Genomic DNA, 21,238 nt, shown 5'->3' on the forward strand with positions numbered 1-21,238 from the left:
TGCAGTCTGTGGTGGCGGTGGCACAGAGGTATTACAAATACATGCAGTTCCGCTAAATCACGACCACGCAAGTGTTACTGTGGGCTTCCGTCATGCATCTGTGGGATGGAGGGTCAACACCTTGATACGACGTCACAGGCTGGAGGCTGGGCATGCTGTCATTAACCACTTCAACATTAGCATCTACCTCTAGGCAATCCCGACTGCGTCTCTGTCAGTGCTAATACCTTTGCATGTTATTATTTGTCAGTTTGGGAAGGTTTTTGGTAGCTAAGCTCGCCTGCCGACACTTAGGACGACACAGACAACACAGAGAGAGGAGATAGAGCTGTCAAAATGCCTGGTAGGGTGAGAAGTCGACAGCCTTGGCTTTACCTCGGGGCCGACTGGGCAGCGTCTGACATCCTGGGGCCGGAGAGAGAGGCGGGGGGATAGGAGTAAGAGGGGAAGAGGAGGGGAGGTCATGAGCAAGGGATGGAGTGTAAGTAGGAAGGGGAGGGCAGGATTGCAGGGAAACAGGGGTGTGGGAGTGCGTAGGAATGAGAGGAAAGAAAGAGATAGAAACAGCAGGAGGGTGAAAGAGAAGAGAGGTGATGATGGTGGAGGAGGAAGAGAAGTGAGAAAAGGAATACAAGCAGCAGTGAGAAGCGGAGATAAGTGCCTCAGCAAAAAAAATACAAAATAAAAAAAACAAAAAGAAACCACCGCAAGCGCTAATAACAACCTGTCTCTGAGCAACCGCAGAGGAATCGAGAGAGAGGACGTGATTGTGAGAGAAACAGGGAGATAGCGTGAGCGATAGAGACAAACAGAGGCGCTGAGAGAACATGACAGAGAGAGAGAGAAAGCAAAACAACACAACAGTAGTACAATAAAAAGAAACACACATCAGAGCCATAAATAGCTGTGGAGAAGCAGCACCAGGGGGGTGGGATGGCGTACAGTAGCAGGAAGTTGTTTATGCTACATGGAGACACAAACCTGAATCCATGGCTTATTACACTGGAGTACTACAGTGCTCTATAATGACCAGCAGGAAGTGTGTACCTAATCATCTTCTGAATTCTCCTTTTATAGTCTTTCATGCAGCTCATGCTTAAACGCCGATGCATGACCTTTTCAGCCAAAATACAATCTCCAATTGTATCTTATTTCACAGCAGGCAAATAATGCTGTTATGTGGTGCTATAGATCAAAGGTGCTGCACTTAAGAGTCCCTCGTCTGTTTGCTAAATAATAGGTTCTTTAATTCTGTCAACTCGCTCTTACCTATCTTGGCTCCTTTCTTTAGCAGGGCGACTACCACGGACGTGTTTCTGCAGCCCACTGCTCTGTCCAGAGGACGCATCCCGCTGTAGTCTACGTGCTCTATCATGGCCCCATGGTCCACCAAGAACTGGACCTGGTGAGACAAAGAAAATGGAGTGAATGAGCGAAAAAGAGAAGGACAGAGAGACATATCATCCAGGATTCCAAAGTCTAGCTTGTACATTACGCCAACAAAGGAACAGTGATGAACCAGCAACAGGGGCCATGGTTGGCCAAGGAGTCTCTGATGCACATGAGGAGCGAAGGCTGGTGTTGTCTGATCCAGCAAGACGAGTTACTGTAGGTCAAATTGCTGATAGTTATTATTATTATTATTATGTATGACCATTTGGGAGGGCTTTATCAGTAAAGCTAATGTTGTAGAACTTGTGAAAATATACTTAAAAGTCCAAATTTGGTGCTTTCCTTAAAATGTTTGAAATCTGCCCAGTGGGGCCGGATTAGGGTCTTTGCCAGGCCGATTCTGGCCCCTGAGCCTTATGTTTGACACCTCTGTCTATAAAAAAGAAATCATACTACTCTATAGCTTACCGTAGAAATAGCTAAGCTAGTTACAAATTTGCTAAATCAATGTCATCAATATAAAAACCTGATCAGACACACACGAGCTACGTATGGGTGTCGTATATGCATCCCTTTGGTTTCCACATTAGCTACATACCACTTCAGAGTCGCCGTAGAAGGCAGCCAGGTCGAGGGGCGTGCGTCCGTTCTTGTCCGCGTGGTCAGTGGCGGCTCCGCTCTCCACCAGGCAGCGGACAACAGGTAAATGGCCTTTCAGACACGCCCAGCTCAGAGCAGTTAGACCCTCCTTATCCATCAACGACAGGGAGGCTCCTGGGACAGGAAACAGTAGCAGGAGCAGTGAGACGCAGCCAAGCGTATTTTTGTACTCCATCTCAGAGTAAACTCCATCTGTGGTTGGCTGGTTTGTATTTGTGTGTCTCTGTTTTTTTTTAATAACTAACTGCTGTATTACTTTTGATTGATTTTGTAAATTTGCCGTTGATTTCATTTGGATCCAATTACAGTAAACATAATTTGAAAAACGTAATTAGGTTCAGTTTTATTAGTGCAGTCAGTATTCTTGTGTTGTAATCTCAAATCGGTTTGAGGCAAATATATTTGCTTTAAATCTTTTCCATTTTAAGGGGATTTTCTTTTATCCTTCGCTGGCTCCTCTGACCTGTCAAATCTGATTCTCCTGCCATCCATCATGTCTGACTTTGATATACAACTTTGTGTTTGCACCCAGTCCAAATACAGAAACATTTAGTAGTGCTAGCATGACCATCAGCCAAATACTGACACATATTTCTTCCCTTCACTATTTGAGTTCAGAAGATCTGTTGAGAGATGTGCACAAACACTTCCCAACAACACATTTATGCGTTTACAATGTTGTATCGGTTTCCTGCTGTGACAGAAGTATTTTTTTAGGTAAATACATTGACCTGACTGAGTTTCAATTTGCTTTCAAGTTCTTTTCTTTATTCACCTTGAGCTAGTAAAAACTCAACAGTTCCCAGGTGTCCTTCTGAGGCAGCCATCATCAGAGGCGTACGACCCTGCTTGTCAGCCAGGTTCACATCTGCTCCATGTGTAAGTAAAAGGTCCACAATCTGCAACACCCAATGCAACATCAAAGAAATAAGTTAACACGAAAACTGCAGCTAGAAATTCATTTTTAAAACTATTACTCTGACAGTTAGACTAGGCAACAGCAGGGAAAATTAAGATTTTCCCAAAGCCTAATGAGATGCATCCAAATTTTTTCATTTTCATTTTCATGCAAGTTTTCAAAGCAAAATATATTCATTTAGCAAAGAGGATCAGGTGGCCACTGACCTGCCAGTGTCCCTGCCGGACGGCGCTGAACAGTGGGACGATGCCTCGCCTGTTGGGCTGAGCCACAGCTGCACCCTGCTCCAGTAACAGACGGCAAACCTCCAGCTTCCCACGACCAGAGGCTGCAGTTAGAGCTGAATGCACAAATACGCAACCGTGTGATGTTATGGCTAGTTAGGAGCACAAAATTAGCATATTATCATCTGCTCATTTCCAACTCCATACTTTTTTGCATAATTGCATATCTTCGTTTTTTAGTAAGTCAAAAGAATCCTTATTAATCTCATGCTGGGGCTTGAGCCCCTAATTCATCCTCTGTCTGAAATAAGCCATTTGAACGCCTTTCCCTTTATTCTAATTTGAATAACAGCCGTGAGAGACCGCTGAACCCGATGACCATATTAAGGATATCCTCTCTCTGTGAGAAAGAGAGTTTAGACCAGTATGAAGCTCGAGCTTTAGGTACATAGAGATTACACTTACACATACTGACTTGATTATTGCTTTAATATACATAAGACGCAGGTACTTTAAGTGATGAGGAGAGGAGAGATGTAATTGAAATCACTTCAGCAGACTGAATCAGAGCGGCAGCAGACCTGGTAGTGTGAGCCCAGCTTCAACCTACTTATTCTTTGCTGGAGAAACATTAAGGTATATCATAAACTGTAAGTGTCAATATGCATAGTCTCCCTCAGGCTGTTAACATACTTCCACTTGACCTATCTAGTAACACTGGGATTGGAAATCATGTGCCAGAACAGCTGTTACCCTTTTGATCCCTTATAAACAATGAAAGCAGAGCTGAATGACTCCCCCTCTTCAACAGTGAGAAGACAGTCGTTCCAAAACTGTAGCAGGGGCACTAAAGATTGCAATGAGGTTTTATAGCTCTAGGTTATAATGATACATTACATTTCTCAACATCCTGCAATCAGACTAGTCATTTCTAAGCACCCTGGAGCTCAGTCAAAGCCCCCCTCCTCTCCCCTGTGTGGGCCCAGCCCTGTCTATGCTCCAATGACACCACTGCACTGTCATCAGCGTCTGACGCAGCAGCAGCCAGCAGCAGACACACAAGAAACATCTCCCACATCCGCACTGCAGCGCTCTGCCTCGCAGTGAAAAAGCCTCTCACAGAAACTCCATCAGTCTGAACTTTATGGGGAAAAAACGATGATACATCTTTGCATTTGCACAGGGGATTTAACATGAGCATTCACAGTCATCTGTTATTCTCAACTGGTGGTTTTAGATGCATAATGCTCAGTTGCAGTATGGATTCCCACCTGTCTCTCCCCACAGGGTGTCAAAGTTATTGATCTGAGCCCGCTCCACCTCCTCTTCATCTTTCTCTGGCAGGTCCAGCAGGTAAGACACGATCTGATGGGGAACAAGATTCAAGATGGCACTGATTAATGTCCAAGTTTCCTCTTACAGAGCGAAATCTACTACCCTTTAAATCTGTTGTAATCTGATCTGAGAGACAGGATTGTACACAAGACATCACCAACAGTGCTGACAACCAGATATCTGCCAGTCAACTTCAGAATATATTTATATTACAGTGAGCTGACATTAGGAATCGCATTACATTTACCATCCAGCTTAACTTCACATAATTCATATATTTAAAAATGTCCAAAGCGCTTTCTCTCCAAACCCTACAGCAGGTACGTGTGATTAACAGCTGGTAGTTACACACAAACATACCAGATAGGCCAATTATCAGCAATCATCACGCCCATGTTTCAGTGACACATTGTGTAACCTATTGTATGTTTATCCAATTATCCCGTTTTAAATATGAAAACTGTTCTGCTGATTAAATAGGCACATTTGGACAGTTGAGTATTCGGAGCATCCTTTTCTTGTCCCTCGTAAAAAGACCAAAAGCCTCTTTATTCTGAATCTAATTAAGTTCTCAGAAATGAACCGCATTTCAGTTCTCATACAGCGGTCTGTACTACTCCCCTCCCAAAACAGAAAGAAGTGGAAGACATCGCTGCATAACTGAGCAAGAGGATAGGAACATCACAATCTGAGAAATAAACTCCTAACAGGCCTCAGCTGGCAGCTTGATTAACTTTGTGGTGGTTTGGGAAGGGAGTAGCACATCCTGTTGTGTGAAAACAAAGTCTCAGAAGAAAATTATTCCTAAGGGGACAGCAAACCTATAAAAACTGAACTTGTACTCTGAAATCTGGATTTTGAGCTGAGCTAACACGATCAGCTGGAATTTTAACACCATAAAACTGTCAATGGGGATGAAAAACAAACAAAAAACTTGTCACCAGAAGGCAGGAGTGATGTTTGAAAAAGTATATCTGTGGCAAGTGTATCAAAAAGCAAATGAATGAATGAATGAATAGCGATGAGTGACTGCATTGTTCACCATTTACAACATTTCTGATTAATATAATGCTAATAGCCTTACTTTAAAAAATAGTGGCATTTCTAAGTGACTTCAAATTTGTAAAAGTTAATGTAACCTTCCTTTTCTTCCCCCAACAAGTGACGACTACAGAGAGCATCTTTACCAGATGGCTTACACAGCAGAACGAGCTTCAATGAGAAATTCTATAGTTATTGCTTCTTTTACAGGGTTACTAAATCTGATTTACCACCACCATTGGTGTGAATGTTGTACACGAAGCCACAAAAATGGTGCAATAACAAGTACTTCTAGCATTTTATGTCACTTTTTTTTATTACAACTTAATACAGAGACTCAACAAAATGAAAATAGTCAATAATAGCAATGAGCTCAAAGGAACTGAACAGCAGTGGTATTCAATTAAAATTTAAGACGGTCCAGTTAGGCTCCAGAACATCAAAGTTCCATATGCATTATAATTTAATGCAGCAGGCTAAAAGTTTGATCAGTGTCTGTATATAGTCAACAACTGACTGTCAAGTAAAAGTTTAAAGTATAACTTATTAAAAGTGTTTCAAAGATATTTATTATTACATTTCACAATGTCCTGGAGGACACTCTGATAATAAAATAATAAAAATGTGTTAAGGCTTATTTTCAAAAATGAAAAAAATAAATACAAATAAAGTACTTAATTAAAAAAAGTTAAATAACAAAAACGTGTAGTTTGAGATTCCTGTTTTCCTTAAGTACGATTCTCAGCTTTAAGCCTTTCCCTCTGTTTGTTTCCCTGATTTATGCATGGTTTAGACTTATGCAGGAAATGCCTTGAGGCGACTTTTGTTGTGATTTGGCGCTATATAAATAAAATTGAATTGAATTGAATTGAATTGAAACCTACACTTCCAACATAACGAACCCTTTTAACCGCAACTTTCCACATAACCTGGCGTACACATACCGAGACATGTAACCACATGTCGGGTCAATGCAGTCCGCAACAACTTGAATGGCATGGAAGGTTGCAGCATTGGGTTCAGAAGGGTTACATTCAGTTACATCATGAGTTAGGATGTAGATTTCCTGCAGAAATCTAAATCATGCATTGATTGCAAGTCTAAATCTGTCTGTAGGTGACTAGGCTTGAGTACCCAGGTTTTAATCATCACGTTAAGATTTGAAGAACCATTTATGTGGCATAATAACCCAAATTCATCCCCATTCATGTGTCCCTGCTGTACCTCTGTGTATCCCATGCTGGCTGCAGCGATAAGAGCCTGCTGGACTGCGTGACTCTTGGTGAAGCTCGACTGTTGTTGAGTCTGCGGTGACTGCTGCTGCGACCCCATACTCCAGTCACACTGGATAAGATATTTCACGACCTCCATGTGGCCCCTGAGGGCTGCGTGAACCAGCGCGCACTGACCATTCTTATCCAAGTGGTCCACCTGGTAGCAGGATATAGATTTGATCAAAAACACGTTACATGGAAATCAGGCCAGTTTTCCCCCTTGCCATTTCCGTTCACAAACCTTCGCTCTCCTGCGGCAGAGTGCGGTCACAATTGTCATGTGCCCGCCAGCAGCAGCGTAGCCCAGCGGCGTGAGGCCGCTTTCAGACTGTGCGTCAACAGAAGCGCCAAACTCGAGCAGCAAAGCCACCATGTCCATGTAGCCCAAATGGGAGTGGACACAGAGGATGGGGGCGTTGTTCAGCACCTCTGTACGGTAGTTCACATTGGCGCCGCCCAACATCAGCAGCCGGCTCACCTAAACAAATGCGTTAAAGACAAAAATCAAGAAATATGAGGAAAAGCTACCACTGCAATCTATGACTTTGGGTATTCAAACCATCTCAGCCCAGAGAGAGGCAGATCTCATGAAGCATAGTCAGAGAAGTTTTCCTTTTTTAGTATCCAGAGTGTTTTTGAATATTCTCCTCTCAGCCGTGCTAGCACCTGTACCTTGATGTTTGGAGTGTAGAGGTTTCGGAGTGAAGAAAGAGCAGCTGAGAGACCCTCTGTGCTGTAGGATACCCACAGGCCTTGCAAGATGGATGAGGAAACTCCGACTTTCTTGCTGAGACCCTTGAAAAGAGAGAGACAGTGTGTAAATATTCATTACTGCAGAGCTAGACCACAGCTGCGTGGGGGCGTGTATGTGTGTATCTATAGACGAGTGTGAGGACAAACAACAGTATACCTTGAAGATATGTGCTTTGAGGATGTGATGGCCCAGCTCAATCGTCTGCTGCCTGTTCAGCTTGTTCTCCAGCCGAGAGAACCAGAAGGCCAGAAGGGTGTGCCCACTCCTGCGGAGACAGAAAAACACTTTCAATACTTGAGACTGAGTCATCAGGTCATAACATTTTGTTATCTGTGGAGTTGGTGGAATCGGTTTTAATTATAATGCAGGAAAATAAAGTGTGAACAGAGACGTTTGCATTTAAAGATTCTGATTATGTGACACTATAGATACAATTTTAAATATAATGAGAATACTGCCTGTGAATTCTTCACAGCTTTCTCCCCAAAAATCCAATAACCTGTTCACATGTTCTCCAAAATCCGGTTTTATTATGACTTTATTAAACCTTCTTACGATCATCTTCAGCAATCATGACGGGGAGAGTCTCTTTTCTCATGTCTGCCTGCCCCTTCTCACCTAGGGTCGCAGAGGAATTTTGTTTTTTCCCCTTCTTCTCTCCAGATCAGCCACTCTCTGAAGGAGGGGTGAACAAACATCCTGGTGCCATCCCTCCTCTTCACAAGGAAGACCGACAAGTTATCTACACGCTGCTGGAAATCCTCCCAGTCCAGGGTGCCCTGTCACCACAAACATGGTCTCAGTGTTAAAGATCGGAGATCAAAAGCATGCGTTTATCAACAGTTATGAAGGATTTGCTGCCTAGATGACGTCGATATCAGTCAGGGAAGCAAACGACGGCATTAAATTTGTTGCCATTGTGGTCAATTGTTTACATTTACAAAGACTAAACGATACTGCACAAATACCACCACAAATATGAGTAATAAGAGGATGATGTTTTAATGTTTAAAGACATGAAAATCTTCCTTCTATAATAGTATTTCAGCAATTTTGAAGTTTTTCCAATATATTTGTATATTGAAACCCATTAAAGACAACTGGTTATTTTCTATCTACCCCTACTCAGAAGCCAGAAGTGTTTAATCAATCATCAACAATAAAAAGCATCAAAGCTGAATTTTATTTCCTCCTTGCCCCTTAACAGGATGTCTAGTTTTAATATCAACAAGAACACCGTTTTCTTCCACTGACCGCCTCACTAGACGGTCCAAAGGTCTGAGGTGTTGTGTGTTTTGGAATAGCTACCTGCAGCGAACCAGCGTTAATGGCCTGATATATCTGCTCATCATTCAGCGGGTGGAGCGAGGCCACAGCCACGTTGAGCAGGGGAAGCGCCCGTTCAAACGATGACTGTGTGGGGAAGCGCATGTTGCACTGCAGCAGGTATACCTCAGCCAGGTTGACTGGAACCACCTGAGGAAGGAAGGATGGAAGGAGGGACTCTGATTTGTAATGCTGATTTCCTCTGGATATAACCCTACACCACATGAATAATGGATCATGTTTGTACAGCCCATCTTCAACTATTCCACTTTCTCGTCCTTAGAGAGAAGAATGTGGATTTATCAGATGTCATTTTTTTAATGTTTTTTTTTAAGAAATAAAGTTTGGAAGCCTGTCTGAATACATGAAATTAAATGAATCTGGGGGCGTGAGATAAAATATTTCATAATGAAATACTACAACAAAACATTTCAAATGCATAATTTATGAAAGATGTGTTGTATTCAGACTGTCAAAAAGAGAGTTTTATGAAACTACTTCTACACAATGCATGTCAGAGTGCAGGTAAACAAAAACAGCTCTCCAGCAGTGCATCTGCAAATAATAAGTGACGTGCATGCACAGACTTCATTGCTTGTGAGGTCAGTGTCGGGTTAGGTATATTAGCATATATGTGAAAGCCGTAACAAATGTATACCTTATAGCTGGAGCTTTTGAGGACAAGGTAGCCCTTCTCAATGAGGTCAAAGGTGAGTTTGAGGTACAGGTAGGATCCCTGGCTCAGGGCCTTGAGGTGGGCGCTGAGCTTGCCGAAGGTGGTGTTGTCCATCTTGCCATTGAGTGAGATGTTGTTCTGGATCTCCGGGCTGCTGTGGATGCGGTGCAGGATGTAGCCCTGCAGGTCCTGGTCTATGGCATCATTCTCCTCCAGGCTGTCCAGAGAGATTCGGTGAAAAGGCAGCGCGTTGGTGATCTCCTGGAGAGTCAGAATGATTTCAGTTAGGAAGTCATTTTTCATGACGTTCGTAGAACGATACTGTTAAACTGTAGATTCTCACAAGTACAGGAACTCATATAGAGGTCAAAAATAAATAATAAGATGGTATGACGTCTACCTGTAGCGTGGTCCTGACTGTGACCACCAGTTTGAGCCAGGGAGGGAAGTTATTGATGGTTTTGGTGAGGAAGGAGACGATGGTGTCTCCGTAGTCTGGTTTGTGGAACTCAGCCTCGTTGAGGCCGTCAATGAGGATAATGAGATCCTCCTCAGAGTTAATCTTCCTCTCTGAAAGACACAGGGTGAAGGTTAGAGGAAGTTCAGGCAGGCCATGAAGTCAAGCTCAGCCCCAGTTGCTGCAATCGAGTCCACATCACCTTATGGCGCAGCTAAAAAGCATGCTGCTTTAACCTGCCTACAGCTGCTGCTCCCTGTGCGAGCCACTTTGCAAACCTCCTCCACCCCAGTTTCTCCTTTCATCTGTGTCTTGCTGCTGTTCTCCTCAGCCCTGGCTTTCCATGTATGTATGAGGAAGTTTAACAGAGGTCCCAGAACAAAACCTTTCTGCCAAAATATTCATTAATAAAGAAGGAAATGTAATTTTTTTCCTAGACTACAGTTGTCCTGACTGAAATATCTACCCAAGCCCACAACACAACTGAAGATCAAGCACTGAGAAAGAAATTTGATATGGTAATAATTATACTGTGAGTACTTTGAGTATAAGGAAATTAATATTGAACCAATGTGTCAAGTCAGGGAATAAATTAGACTGTGAAAGGGCACAAAGTTTGAGTTGTGAGAAAAATACTTTTAACTTGTTAAAAATTACAGCTCAATATGTAAATTATTATGTAAATTTTACCTACAGAGAAAATTAAGTGAAAACATGTAATAAAAAGATGAACCTTTTTATGTATTACAAACAGCTCAGGACCTCAAACAGCTGAAGTGAAACTACTAACTACTAACCTTAACAATATAATGTTGTCAAACACATAGAGCAGATCAAGTGGAATATGCATATTTTCTCTGAATTGTAATGGTTACTATTTTAAACCACCTATCCCAGCCTTTTTTAATCTGTCCTACCTGTCAAACATGCCAGTTGTACTCCACTTGCCCAGTTTCCTAAAAAAAATGTTCATAGCGTGCCAAGATATGACATTTTTTTCCTGTTAATAGGTTTTTATGAATCACCTTGGTGGTGCAAAAATACTATTTCATGCCTGTCAAACTGTTATATTTGGCCTTTTTCATAGATTCGACTAAAAACACAGAGGAAAATCAGGTTTTTTGTGACAGGCTGGTAGTAACAAAGTGCCTAAAGATACAATTTAAAAATTTTTCTTTGCTAAGCTGTCTGTTTATTGCCTATTTCCTTTGAGTTTGGTGCCCTTTTAATGCTTGATTTATAGGTCAGTGTTAAGTGGCTTAAAAAATAAACATTGATCTGAAAATGATTCATGTACAAGGACTGGACTGAAAATGAATAAAAGCAGCCAATGTCTAAAGAAGATTTTTGAAATACCATCAAAAAACCTGGAGAACTATTGCTTGAGATTATTTTTAAAATTAACTGACTAACTGGAAGTAAAATATAAAGAAACACATACTCCATTTCAACCACCTGTCCACTACTTTTACTTAATACTACACTTAAAGCTATTTATTACGTTTAGTGACAATTTTTTTGCAATTTCAAACTGGTAGCTATAGTTTAAGTTAATAATCTTCCAGTGTTTTCCTTTTTTTTCATAATTTTCATAATATTTTTCCCTCTTCTCCCTAGGTTAGTTGAGCTAATCTGTCCACATATGCAGAAATACTTGAGAAATACAAACTCTAAATGCTTCACCTTTGTAAAGTGCATCCAAAGGCTCCAGGACCCCTCTCCTAAAGGAGGCCAGGGGGTCCTGGACGCAGGACCGCAGACTCAAGATGCTCTGCAGGTGTGGCTCCCTCAGCAGCTGCTCCCTATAGGCGACTAGGTGCGGTGAGCGGCACAGGAGAGCCGCGACATTGTGCACAAATTCTGGCACCAGGCAGGTGTAGGCGTTATCTGCCTGGCAGTAGTGGTACGCCACCACCTGGGGGCGACAGAGAGTTGGGAGAAGATTGCAAGCCAGGTCATTTGGAGAATTGTAAAGGTGAACACTCCCCATTTCCCTCTGGTACTCCCAACCTTCAGCAACCTTTGGATATTGCAAACTCAAGATCGGTGTCAAGGAGCACTTGGGGACACGTGACACACTTTTAGAAATAACACTTTTTTCAGGGCTCCGTCAGTGCAAAGCCAGCTTTCCCGGTGTACAACAGCTACAACTCATTTGGGATTGAGTCAACTTCATGGTGGATGATTGCAGCATAATGAAACATAATACTGCTCGTTTCGCTGTATGGTTTTAGCTATTAATAATTCATCGCTTCCGGCTGCCAAGAGAGACCGACTGAGTTAGTTCATGCATGCTCATGTGTGAGAAGACTGTTGTACGAAGGAGTCAAGTGTTAAACTGTCATAATTCACAGCTACGCGCTTGAAACATGTTCAGATTAACTGATTAAGCAAATATAAGAATGATTTTTAAAAGAAGAAAGTTATTTTTGCACAGGCACATGGTGGGATGGAAAATAGCAGAGGGCAGGTGAATTTTCTGAGAGGTTAGCCAGCTAAACAATAGCAGCAGGTGTGACCGGGCACTCCAGGGGACTAAGAGATCACAAAGAGCTTGAATTTTCAGAAGTGGTGGCAACGATCAGAGGGCAGTGAGAAAAAAGGAAGGGGGTTAAAAAAAAGAAGACTAATCAAAATGGAATGCTAATTTTTGGTCACAGTGGAATAAAGGGCTTTAAAACAAAAGGGGTGAAAAAGGGAGTGAGCTCAATTATTAATTCACAGAGTTAACAAGATCTAATAGCTTGGCTGGGAAATGGCTTTCTGCAGGTATAAATATTTCATAAGGCTCCCTGGCAAAGTTGTTTTTTCTTTTTTAAACACATCTGCATAATGCATCAGGCTGGGACTGGGGATGCAGATGGCTACGCAGCAGGGGAAGGAGGGGGTACTGAGGTGCAACAGCAGACAGGAAGAAGAGCAGGAAAGAGAGCCGGCTTCACACATCACAAAGGGTTTACATCGCGGGCAGGTTAGAGGAAGTTAATGCTCCACATTTAAAAGCATTTACCACAACAAAGAGCCGCACACGTAATTTGGAACGTTTCAAAAGGGCAAAGGCAAAGTCGCAGCTTATCTCCAGCACCTGTTTTTGAATTCTACCACCTCAGGATTAAGCCCCGTGTGAGTGCCTGCTGGTAGCAAGAAACTTTCTTTCAAAAGCTTGAAACTGCATCATTTCTGACAGAACATGAGCCATCTCTGAGCATGTACTTGGAAAAGGTATTTTCAAAAGAGCACGTCTCTGGCTATCCTACTAACAATGTCAATTTAAGACATGAAAAGACAATTATCTTATCAAATCAAGGACATTTCAAGGCTAACCTAAAATCTAAGATGACCATTTAGATGATTGAATAGAATTTTTTCCCCCCTCAGTAGTCAGATACGCATTGCAAAATTCAAAACAATACAGAGGCATGCAAATTCTCTTGACACAATATTTGGCAACTGATTTTGCTGGGAAAATAAAAGTCGGGGGATATGGAAGTGCCAAGAGGTCGAAATACACATGAGTGGTTTGAGCTTGTGCACTTACACTGCCTTAATATACGGCAATCAAATACGAGCAGCAAATTTCATATTACAATCACTTCAAGCACACTTATTTGTGAAGCAAATGGTTGAAAAATAGATAATTTGCATTTGTAAAAGCACTCTATGAGAGGGGGGAAAAGTCAAAAACACACCAATCAGCTGTAGTGTTTTGATACTTTGAGACAAATGTTTAACCCGGATTCTTTTTCTGTGTTTTGTCTGTTTACTGCAGGCTGAAATGCGAAGGTGTGTCCAGTACCTGAGATGCCAGCCTCCTCATGGCTTCCTCCTGACGTCGCCTCATCTCTGGGGTCCCGGGACAGCTGCCTCCTCCGAGGGTGCCATGCGTAGGCTGGGGTTGGGTAAGAGGAAGCCCCTCTCCATCTGGACACAAGGCAGCCAAACACACTCAAGGGCAGCTCAAATATGCGAAATATTTTTACATAACGGCTGAAGACTCATTAAGATTTCCAAAGTACTGCAATTTTAAACTGGAAGTCAGCTTGGGTCGTGAAGATTGTGAAGTCAAAACCAGGCAAATCATATTTAAAATTAACATATGCCTACGTTTGGGTGAGGCCTGGGGGCTGTCTGAAGCAATCTGTCTCATGCGGGTGCCGTGGCAGCTGAGCGCCACCAAGCGAGAGATAATCGCCGTCTTGCCGAAGCCGATGTTGCCTACTATCACCACGCCCTGGTTGGTGCTGACGTTGGGGTTGTTGAGGTGGGCGTCGATCTCTTGGAAGAGCCATTCGCGGCCGGTGAAGACCGAGTCCATGGTGATGCTGGGCACCTCAAACAGCAGAGGTTTGAGGGCGATGTCTTGAGGCCGATAGGGAGCAAAACGCACTGCGGGGTTATAAAGAGAGTTAGTGGTATTTCAGTGACAAGCTGTGTCATCACTTTAATATTTTGCAATAACAGTCCCCTTGTAGTTGCGTTAGTACAAGTAATAATATATTACACAGCGTGCATAAACATGATACAGGTGCATACAATGTATCCATCTGTATTAGTGCACAATTAGCTACACATTGGTGCACTATATGGCAGTAAATGCACCACTGATTTGATGTTTTGCACACTTATCCCTACAAGTTGTAGCTGGAGTAATTTCCACTTTCTGGAACACTAAAGGAAAGAAAATTGAACTGTAAAGACTTCGAGATGACAACTTTTTACTGCCCAGGAATTTATTATTCACACCATTTTATTGTTGATCTTCCCCCCTTACCAGCCCATATTTTACAACAAAACAATCTTTGAGTTCATGCGGTTGTCAAAGATATTTTTAAGAAGTTGAGGGAGTGACTGCCTTTAACAGTCATGGCCGACTGTTGATTCTACTCACTAGGGGGGAGTAATTAAACTAAAGTCCTGCAGAGGTTGGGCATCTTTTCAGCACAACATATGGACCATTAAAGACTAATGAGGCTAAAATGAATCTGGTATGAACTTCAGAAGCTGTGTGATAAAAATCTGTGTGAAAATGTAGTCTGCTGCCTCTGAGCGTCATCTCCCAGGCCTCATCTTTTAAACTGGTTGGAGTTTTGAGAGTAAACACAAGCTCTTTTCTAGACGGTGTCATTCCTTTAAGTGTTATCTCAGCATTTGGCAGCTACGCCCGATATCGAGCTTAGAGTTTTACGTGAATAATCCAAACGCTTTGCTGGTGAGAGCGTTGGAGCACATGTAGCGCATTAGCCAGCAAGCAGAGCGAGTTTGAGCAGAACACGCTGCCTGTTGCAGCAAATGAAAGTTGAAGTAACTTACGTGACTGCGATTGCCAGGCATGGGTGCTATTTGCAGAAGCTGGGACAAACAGCAAGCGAAAGACAGAGAGAAGAAGAAAGAGGGTAATGAGAGAGAAGCAAAAATAAGGCAGTGAGGACAGGAATGGAAACTGGCAGCGGTGTGCAGTGTGTCAGAGCACAGGGTAAGGTGTAACTCAGTGGAGGGGGGAGGGGGGGGGGGGGAGAGGAAGCAGCAGCATCAGCACATCATCATGTCAGAAATATGGGGAACCACCAGACCAGGGTCGATTACTAATTGAAATCCTTTGAATTACATTGAGTGCATTTCTCAGCATGTCTGGAGGGGAGGTTGGAGAGGGTTTGCACTTTTGGGAGAATCTAATTGGTTCCATTGCGCTGGGCGAGATCAATCAATCCCCATAAAAGTAATTGAATCCAGTTCGAGCAGTAATTCGACCCCGTGAAGAGAGACTCCAACCTCAACTCCACGGCCTATTTTGCTCAAATGTGCGCGCATGTGCATGTGCGTTGAAGCCCGTTAGCCGCAATTTCACATAGAATATTCCAGAATCTAAAGTTATTACAGGGAGCCTCAAACGAACTGGAAAAATCGGATTTTCACCTTGGTTTTGGTTTTGGGTTGTACGCTGGGGTAAAGTTTAATCAGATTCTTGCAGTATGCAGTGAGAAACAGCTGCTGGTCAGATAATAGCCAGTGCAGTAGTTCATTTCACACTCTGCAGCATAGTAGCAAAAAAAAGCATGCTGTGAGTCAGAGCAGTAGAAACTATACATTAGGAGAAAGATGGTGAACGTGTACAGATTTCTTTCTTCAGTGTGTGTAGGTACAGTGCTGCAAATTATGCAGGGGGCAAGGAGGGAGTGAGCGTTGCATTAGAGCTGTATGTCTTTTCTAAAAGACTTCAGTTTGCTGATAATGAGCTGATATTGCTCTTAATGTCCTGTACCACACGGCACTTCAAAGTGCTGTTGCAAGCACTACCCCTTTATCCAGGAATGCTAATTATAATCGCAGAATCAAAAAGAAATATGACGATTACGCTGAGAATATTCTGTCTTATACAATCAGCAGAAATGCAGATACATATGGAAGTGAGTAAAATGCTGCTCTACGTTTATACCAAATGAACGGCCAGCACTGCATTTTACTGCGCTAAGCTGTGTGCCAGCTGCAGCCCAGTGTAATAAAAGACGTTTCATCCATATTCCCAGGTCAGATTATTTTAGTGCTAACTCAACAAACACACACAGAGGCAGAGGTAGACGACTCTGTGCTGATGTAAAATTCTTCCTGTTGGGTTTTACGCTAGGAAGGAATTGACACGATGCGAAACTGGTGATCCGAAAGCCGCCCAGTGCTGCAACTTACAATAGCTTAGATACTCAGGTCAATGAAGTAGGAAGCTAAATACCCAGAGACTCAGTTTTAAGTGGTGCTAATCCAATTATCTTGGGGGTGACTGAACGCCAAACGTGCCCGTAAAGCTTCTTCCGTCCTTGTGGAATTACTAAGCGCAACCTCACACCATCCTCCAAATGGCAGAAACGATTACATCTCTTCATGCACGTTAAATCGCACAGCCACCGCTGCTCCACTGTGTCAGGTATTTCAGGAAAACATGGCAGCCATGTTGTGAACAGGGGCTAGGGGAGTTGTTTGGATGGTGAGAGCAAGTGTGTGTGTGCGCGTGTGCACGATTGAGAGGGATGGTTGGCAGTTACTCATAATCCTGCCCATAACACTCCACCTCAGGCAGCATTGAGCAAGGTATCACTCCACCTCCCCCCCTCCTCCTCCTCCTCGTCCTCCCCCTCTAACGCCAACCCTCCACGGCCAGACAGAGTGAGAGTCTCAGACTTTTTAATTATTCACCAGGTGAGGATGACTCACGGTGGCTGAACAGCCTTGAGAAGGAGGGAGAAAAAGAGGAGGAGGGAGATGAGAAGCAGAGGAGGAGGAAAGGAGAGGAGAATGGGAGGTGGAGGACAGAAACAAGAAAAGAGGGAAGAGGAAAGGAGAGTGAAACTGGCACAACAGTGAAGGAAGAGGGGATATATTAGGGAAGGAGGATGATAAGCAGTTTAGATGATCACTGCTTGTCGCAAGGGGCTCTTGGGGAGTGTGGTGATGGGTTATCTCAGGTCAGGTGAACAACTTCCCAGCTTAAACTTAGTTTGTTGAAGGATTGTTTTTCTGTAACTCGAGTTATGTCTTATAGCAGTTGATGTAGAGCTACAGCTAAGCAAATACATGGCCAGAACAACAGGAACTTACATAATATCTGCTGGAGAAAAAATCTGATCTTATGTAATTTGCAGAGCAGGCTTAGAGCAACACATTACACCTGGATGTGCCTATGGCTAATGCGTGATCTTAAAAATAACGTGGTAACCGAATGATCATTCCACACATACTATTTCCTTGTTGGCATAGCAATTACTTAACTTATGTCTTAGAACCAAGCAAAGCATTACGTTGCATAACATGCAAAACCCCCTGAAGAACCCCAACACACACTTAAATATTACAAACCTAGATAGATGGAGTCAAATTGCATTTATCGGATGCAGACTGCATAAATTATGACTTTGTACTCGGACAGCAAATAACAGTATCTGAAGCTCCGAACAAGTTGGTGCACTGTCATCAAATCTAGACCATTATCTAACCACATCAACTAAAGCAGAAATGAGAACCACCTTTCTTCTTCAGTTGTGTTTACTGTAAATAAATGTGTACTATAAACACCACTGTAGTTCTAATTAATGGCAACCCTTTTAATCGATTTAACCCTCTCAGGCTCAAATTAAGTTTTTGTTGCTAATGCACAAAAGAATACCTGCAGTGGTACTTCTGAGTAAAAAAAAAACTCATACAATATGTATGTGGGGTAATCAGGTTGTTAGCTTTTAACTGTTGCAAATCTGCAACGCCTGCCTTGAGAGGGTTAAGAGTCACATGATTTAAAAAAAAAAGCATGTATTGTAGCCCTAAACTTTTCTAGACATTACCTGATGGAGGTGCATGTCAGCAAATGTTCAATGCAACTGGACCGGACGTCAGAAGATCTTTAACCTTCAGATCGCGCAACATGCCGATCTTTCCCGGCAGGATCTGCATGATATCTGACAGCGCTTGGAGAGTGTAGGTAAAAGTCAATCCAGGCAGCACCCTCACTTACACAAAGCTGAATAATTCTAGCAGAAGAAAATGTCTGAAGATGACAATTTCCAGCTGTGTGCCAACTGTGCAAAAAAACTAATGTGTGAAATAAGCTGGAAAACAAATTTTAGACCACCGTTTCCAACTTTAAGGAAATTTCACTTCACAACATGCATTTTGTTTGTTTTTTCTGACCTGCAGTGCTTTTTATCCATATATAATGTTTGGTCTAAATTCCCCCACTTCTGAACTCTACAGAATACTCTGCGAATAATAGAACTAGACAGCACTCTCCTACTGGTGCACAAAGCAAAACAAATAACTAATTAGCAAAGAATTAGCAGAAGTGAGTCTTTCCAGAACTCTCTATAATTAAAGCACTTTGAGGAGTTTCAAGAAGGAATTATTTTGCTTCAGCCTAATTAACGACTAAAGGAAGGGTGCCACCAAGCCGAGGTGGAGTACCACTAATGTTCACATCCTGTCACGCTGTTACAAATACGGGTGCGTGTACACATGTGACATGAAGCATCTTTAAAAAGGGGGATTCTTTTTTTTTAATAACCAGGTCAATGCTGCTCAGTTTTTCAAAAGTAATCGCTATGAAGTGCATTCTAAAAGGCTGAATGAATGAATGCACATTTGTAGCTCGAGCGAGTACTTGTGGCATGTGTTTGCTATAAGTGGGGCTTACTGGAAAGAAATGACCATGCTCAGGTTAATCAACAACAATAGATCTGTATGGCACAGATGAATAAACCGCATCATGCTTCATAGGTTATACTTGTTAGCGGCATCCATTTATTCTTTGCTTTGGTATTCTTGTGTCACTTGTTGACAGTAAGAAGAATACTGCACATTACAAACCTTATCCTTTAAATGTCTAATCAAATGCAGCGCTCAACTGAATTTCTAAGAGTTATTACTTACTTTTCACTCCTGTCAGGGAGTATATATATATATATATATATATATATATATATATATATATATGGGAGTAATAAAATCATTTGGAGTTAAAAATATTTTATCAGCCAAAAGGTGCAACCATCAGCCTGTTCTGTGTATGCGAGACGAGGTGAAAACATGGTGAGGGGTGAAGGGATGGAGTGGAGCGACGAAGACAAGGAGAGAGAACGCAAGGATAAATGTGTGTGCAGTGTACAGTTATGTGAGAGTTTGCGGTGAAAAGATAAGGTGGGTGGTAAATCTTAGAGGTAGGCAGGCAGGAGCACAAGAAGGTCCATTACAGTCTGACTCACTCTCCTCAAAACAGCAGCACAGCTTGGGCCCTCGATGGCTGGCATCAAACGGAGCTTCGACAGAATCAACCACAGAGAGAGCTGCATCTGTCAGCTGGCTACCACCTGATCAATACTGTACATAACCAACAGTCTCCAGTAAGTCCAGATCCAGCAAAATACCCAGCGAGCCTCTTTCTTAGATGTAGAGTCTGTCTAAATGTTTGCATTTCACATCTATTATTAAAATTGTATGCACAAGTTTTGATCACAAAGAGCAGGGACCAGCTAAGCTCCAGAAATATTTGGACAATGACACAATTTTGTAAGTTATCCTCTTATTTAAAAGTCAGTGAGGCGATGTACAAAGTACCAGGATATGAGGAAGTGCAGACTTTCAGCTTTAGTTCAAGGGACTTCTTAAAGATTTTGCACTGAGGCTCAAAATTAACTTGACAATTAACTGACAAAAATTTCTGTGGTCATGTGAGGCCTGTTCATTATTCTATTCATGTGTGAAGAATTACAAACCAGTACTATATAGTCAAAAATAAAGCAGGCCATCATTAGAAAATCAACAATCTGGTCAGCAACACCAAAAGGCTTTCAAGACAACAGAATACAACTGAAGTGGATGATCAAATAATCTTTTCTTTGGTTCATCCTTAAGTCTGAGTTTTCCCTACTTCAAGTCTGGTTTCAATTTCAAGAATTATTTGAGGTAATTCGTCCCCACATAATCTTCTGGGGAAAACCCTGTTCTTCAATTCTCTTTTCTCTCTCTCTCTGTCTCATTCTCTGTCTCTCCTGATGAAAGCAGAGGAGCAGAGCATTCAGGGAGGCACTGACACTGATCCAAGGAGGCAGAAAGCATGCTAGGATGCAGTCGTTTGGCTTGTAAACACACTTGGCTGCCCTTAGAGGAGGAAGGTTGAAACAAGTGGCTCTGGCAGTAACAGTGAGGCTTTGAGAGCAACTACTTCTTACCCAATGTCTCCTGTCTTTTCCCTTTTCCTTCATGTCTATGTCCCTCCTTCCCTTTCTCTTCCCTATAAAACCTCTTCGACTCTGTTGCCAGCCAGCTGCCCTTGAGCAGGGGAATCACATCGCCGCTCAGTCGAGCACAATCTCATCTAAGTGAGGTCTTAACAGGTGTTTAAAGCACACAGGGATGCATATCTGTGTTCGCTCGGATGGCAGAGGGCTGTCATTACAGCGCTCATTACTGGCTAAGTGATAGAGGAAGAAGGGCAAGGGGACACATAATGTGACATAAGGCCATTTGGCCATGTGGTAAGGAGGCTGCTCCATCACAGAGGCACTCGCTGCTTTCGAGACTTGAACAATGTGCAGTGAAGCGGACTCTGAATGTTAAGCACAGAGACAAATTTTATCTTAGTAGTGAGACAGTATGACAAAATGCTCATTGTGTGCGAAACGGAAGGACGACACGAGGACACAACA

The 21,238-nt window shown here is 42.6% G+C and overlaps 1 protein-coding gene across 9 annotated transcripts in view; it reads right to left on the reverse strand.

Moving 5' to 3' along the window:
* tanc2b (tetratricopeptide repeat, ankyrin repeat and coiled-coil containing 2b) overlaps positions 1–21,238 on the reverse strand; it is a 169,851-nt gene that overhangs the window by 11,750 nt on the left and 136,863 nt on the right. For 6 of the 9 annotated variants that reach the window (XM_087844788.1, XM_087844792.1, XM_087844787.1 and 3 more), the window contains 18 exons: positions 15,369–15,407; positions 14,163–14,444; positions 13,855–13,979; positions 11,742–11,973; positions 10,002–10,171; positions 9,584–9,862; positions 8,908–9,075; positions 8,218–8,378; positions 7,756–7,864; positions 7,518–7,640; positions 7,087–7,323; positions 6,796–7,002; positions 4,467–4,560; positions 3,178–3,311; positions 2,828–2,951; positions 1,991–2,166; positions 1,270–1,402; positions 376–405 (listed from right to left, as the gene is read on the reverse strand). In XM_087844788.1, coding sequence (XP_087700914.1) covers positions 376–405; positions 1,270–1,402; positions 1,991–2,166; positions 2,828–2,951; positions 3,178–3,311; positions 4,467–4,560; positions 6,796–7,002; positions 7,087–7,323; positions 7,518–7,640; positions 7,756–7,864; positions 8,218–8,378; positions 8,908–9,075; positions 9,584–9,862; positions 10,002–10,171; positions 11,742–11,973; positions 13,855–13,979; positions 14,163–14,444; positions 15,369–15,407 — 2,823 coding nt within the window. The remainder of the gene's footprint in view (positions 1–375; positions 406–1,269; positions 1,403–1,990; positions 2,167–2,827; positions 2,952–3,177; positions 3,312–4,466; positions 4,561–6,795; positions 7,003–7,086; positions 7,324–7,517; positions 7,641–7,755; positions 7,865–8,217; positions 8,379–8,907; positions 9,076–9,583; positions 9,863–10,001; positions 10,172–11,741; positions 11,974–13,854; positions 13,980–14,162; positions 14,445–15,368; positions 15,408–21,238) is intronic. The other 3 variants (XM_087844790.1, XM_087844789.1, XM_087844791.1) reach the window with 3 other exon arrangements.

This window comes from Neolamprologus brichardi, chromosome 8, assembly GCF_056152115.1.
Source record: "Neolamprologus brichardi isolate AB-2024 chromosome 8, ASM5615211v1, whole genome shotgun sequence".
NCBI classification, from domain to species: Eukaryota; Metazoa; Chordata; class Actinopteri; order Cichliformes; family Cichlidae; genus Neolamprologus; species Neolamprologus brichardi.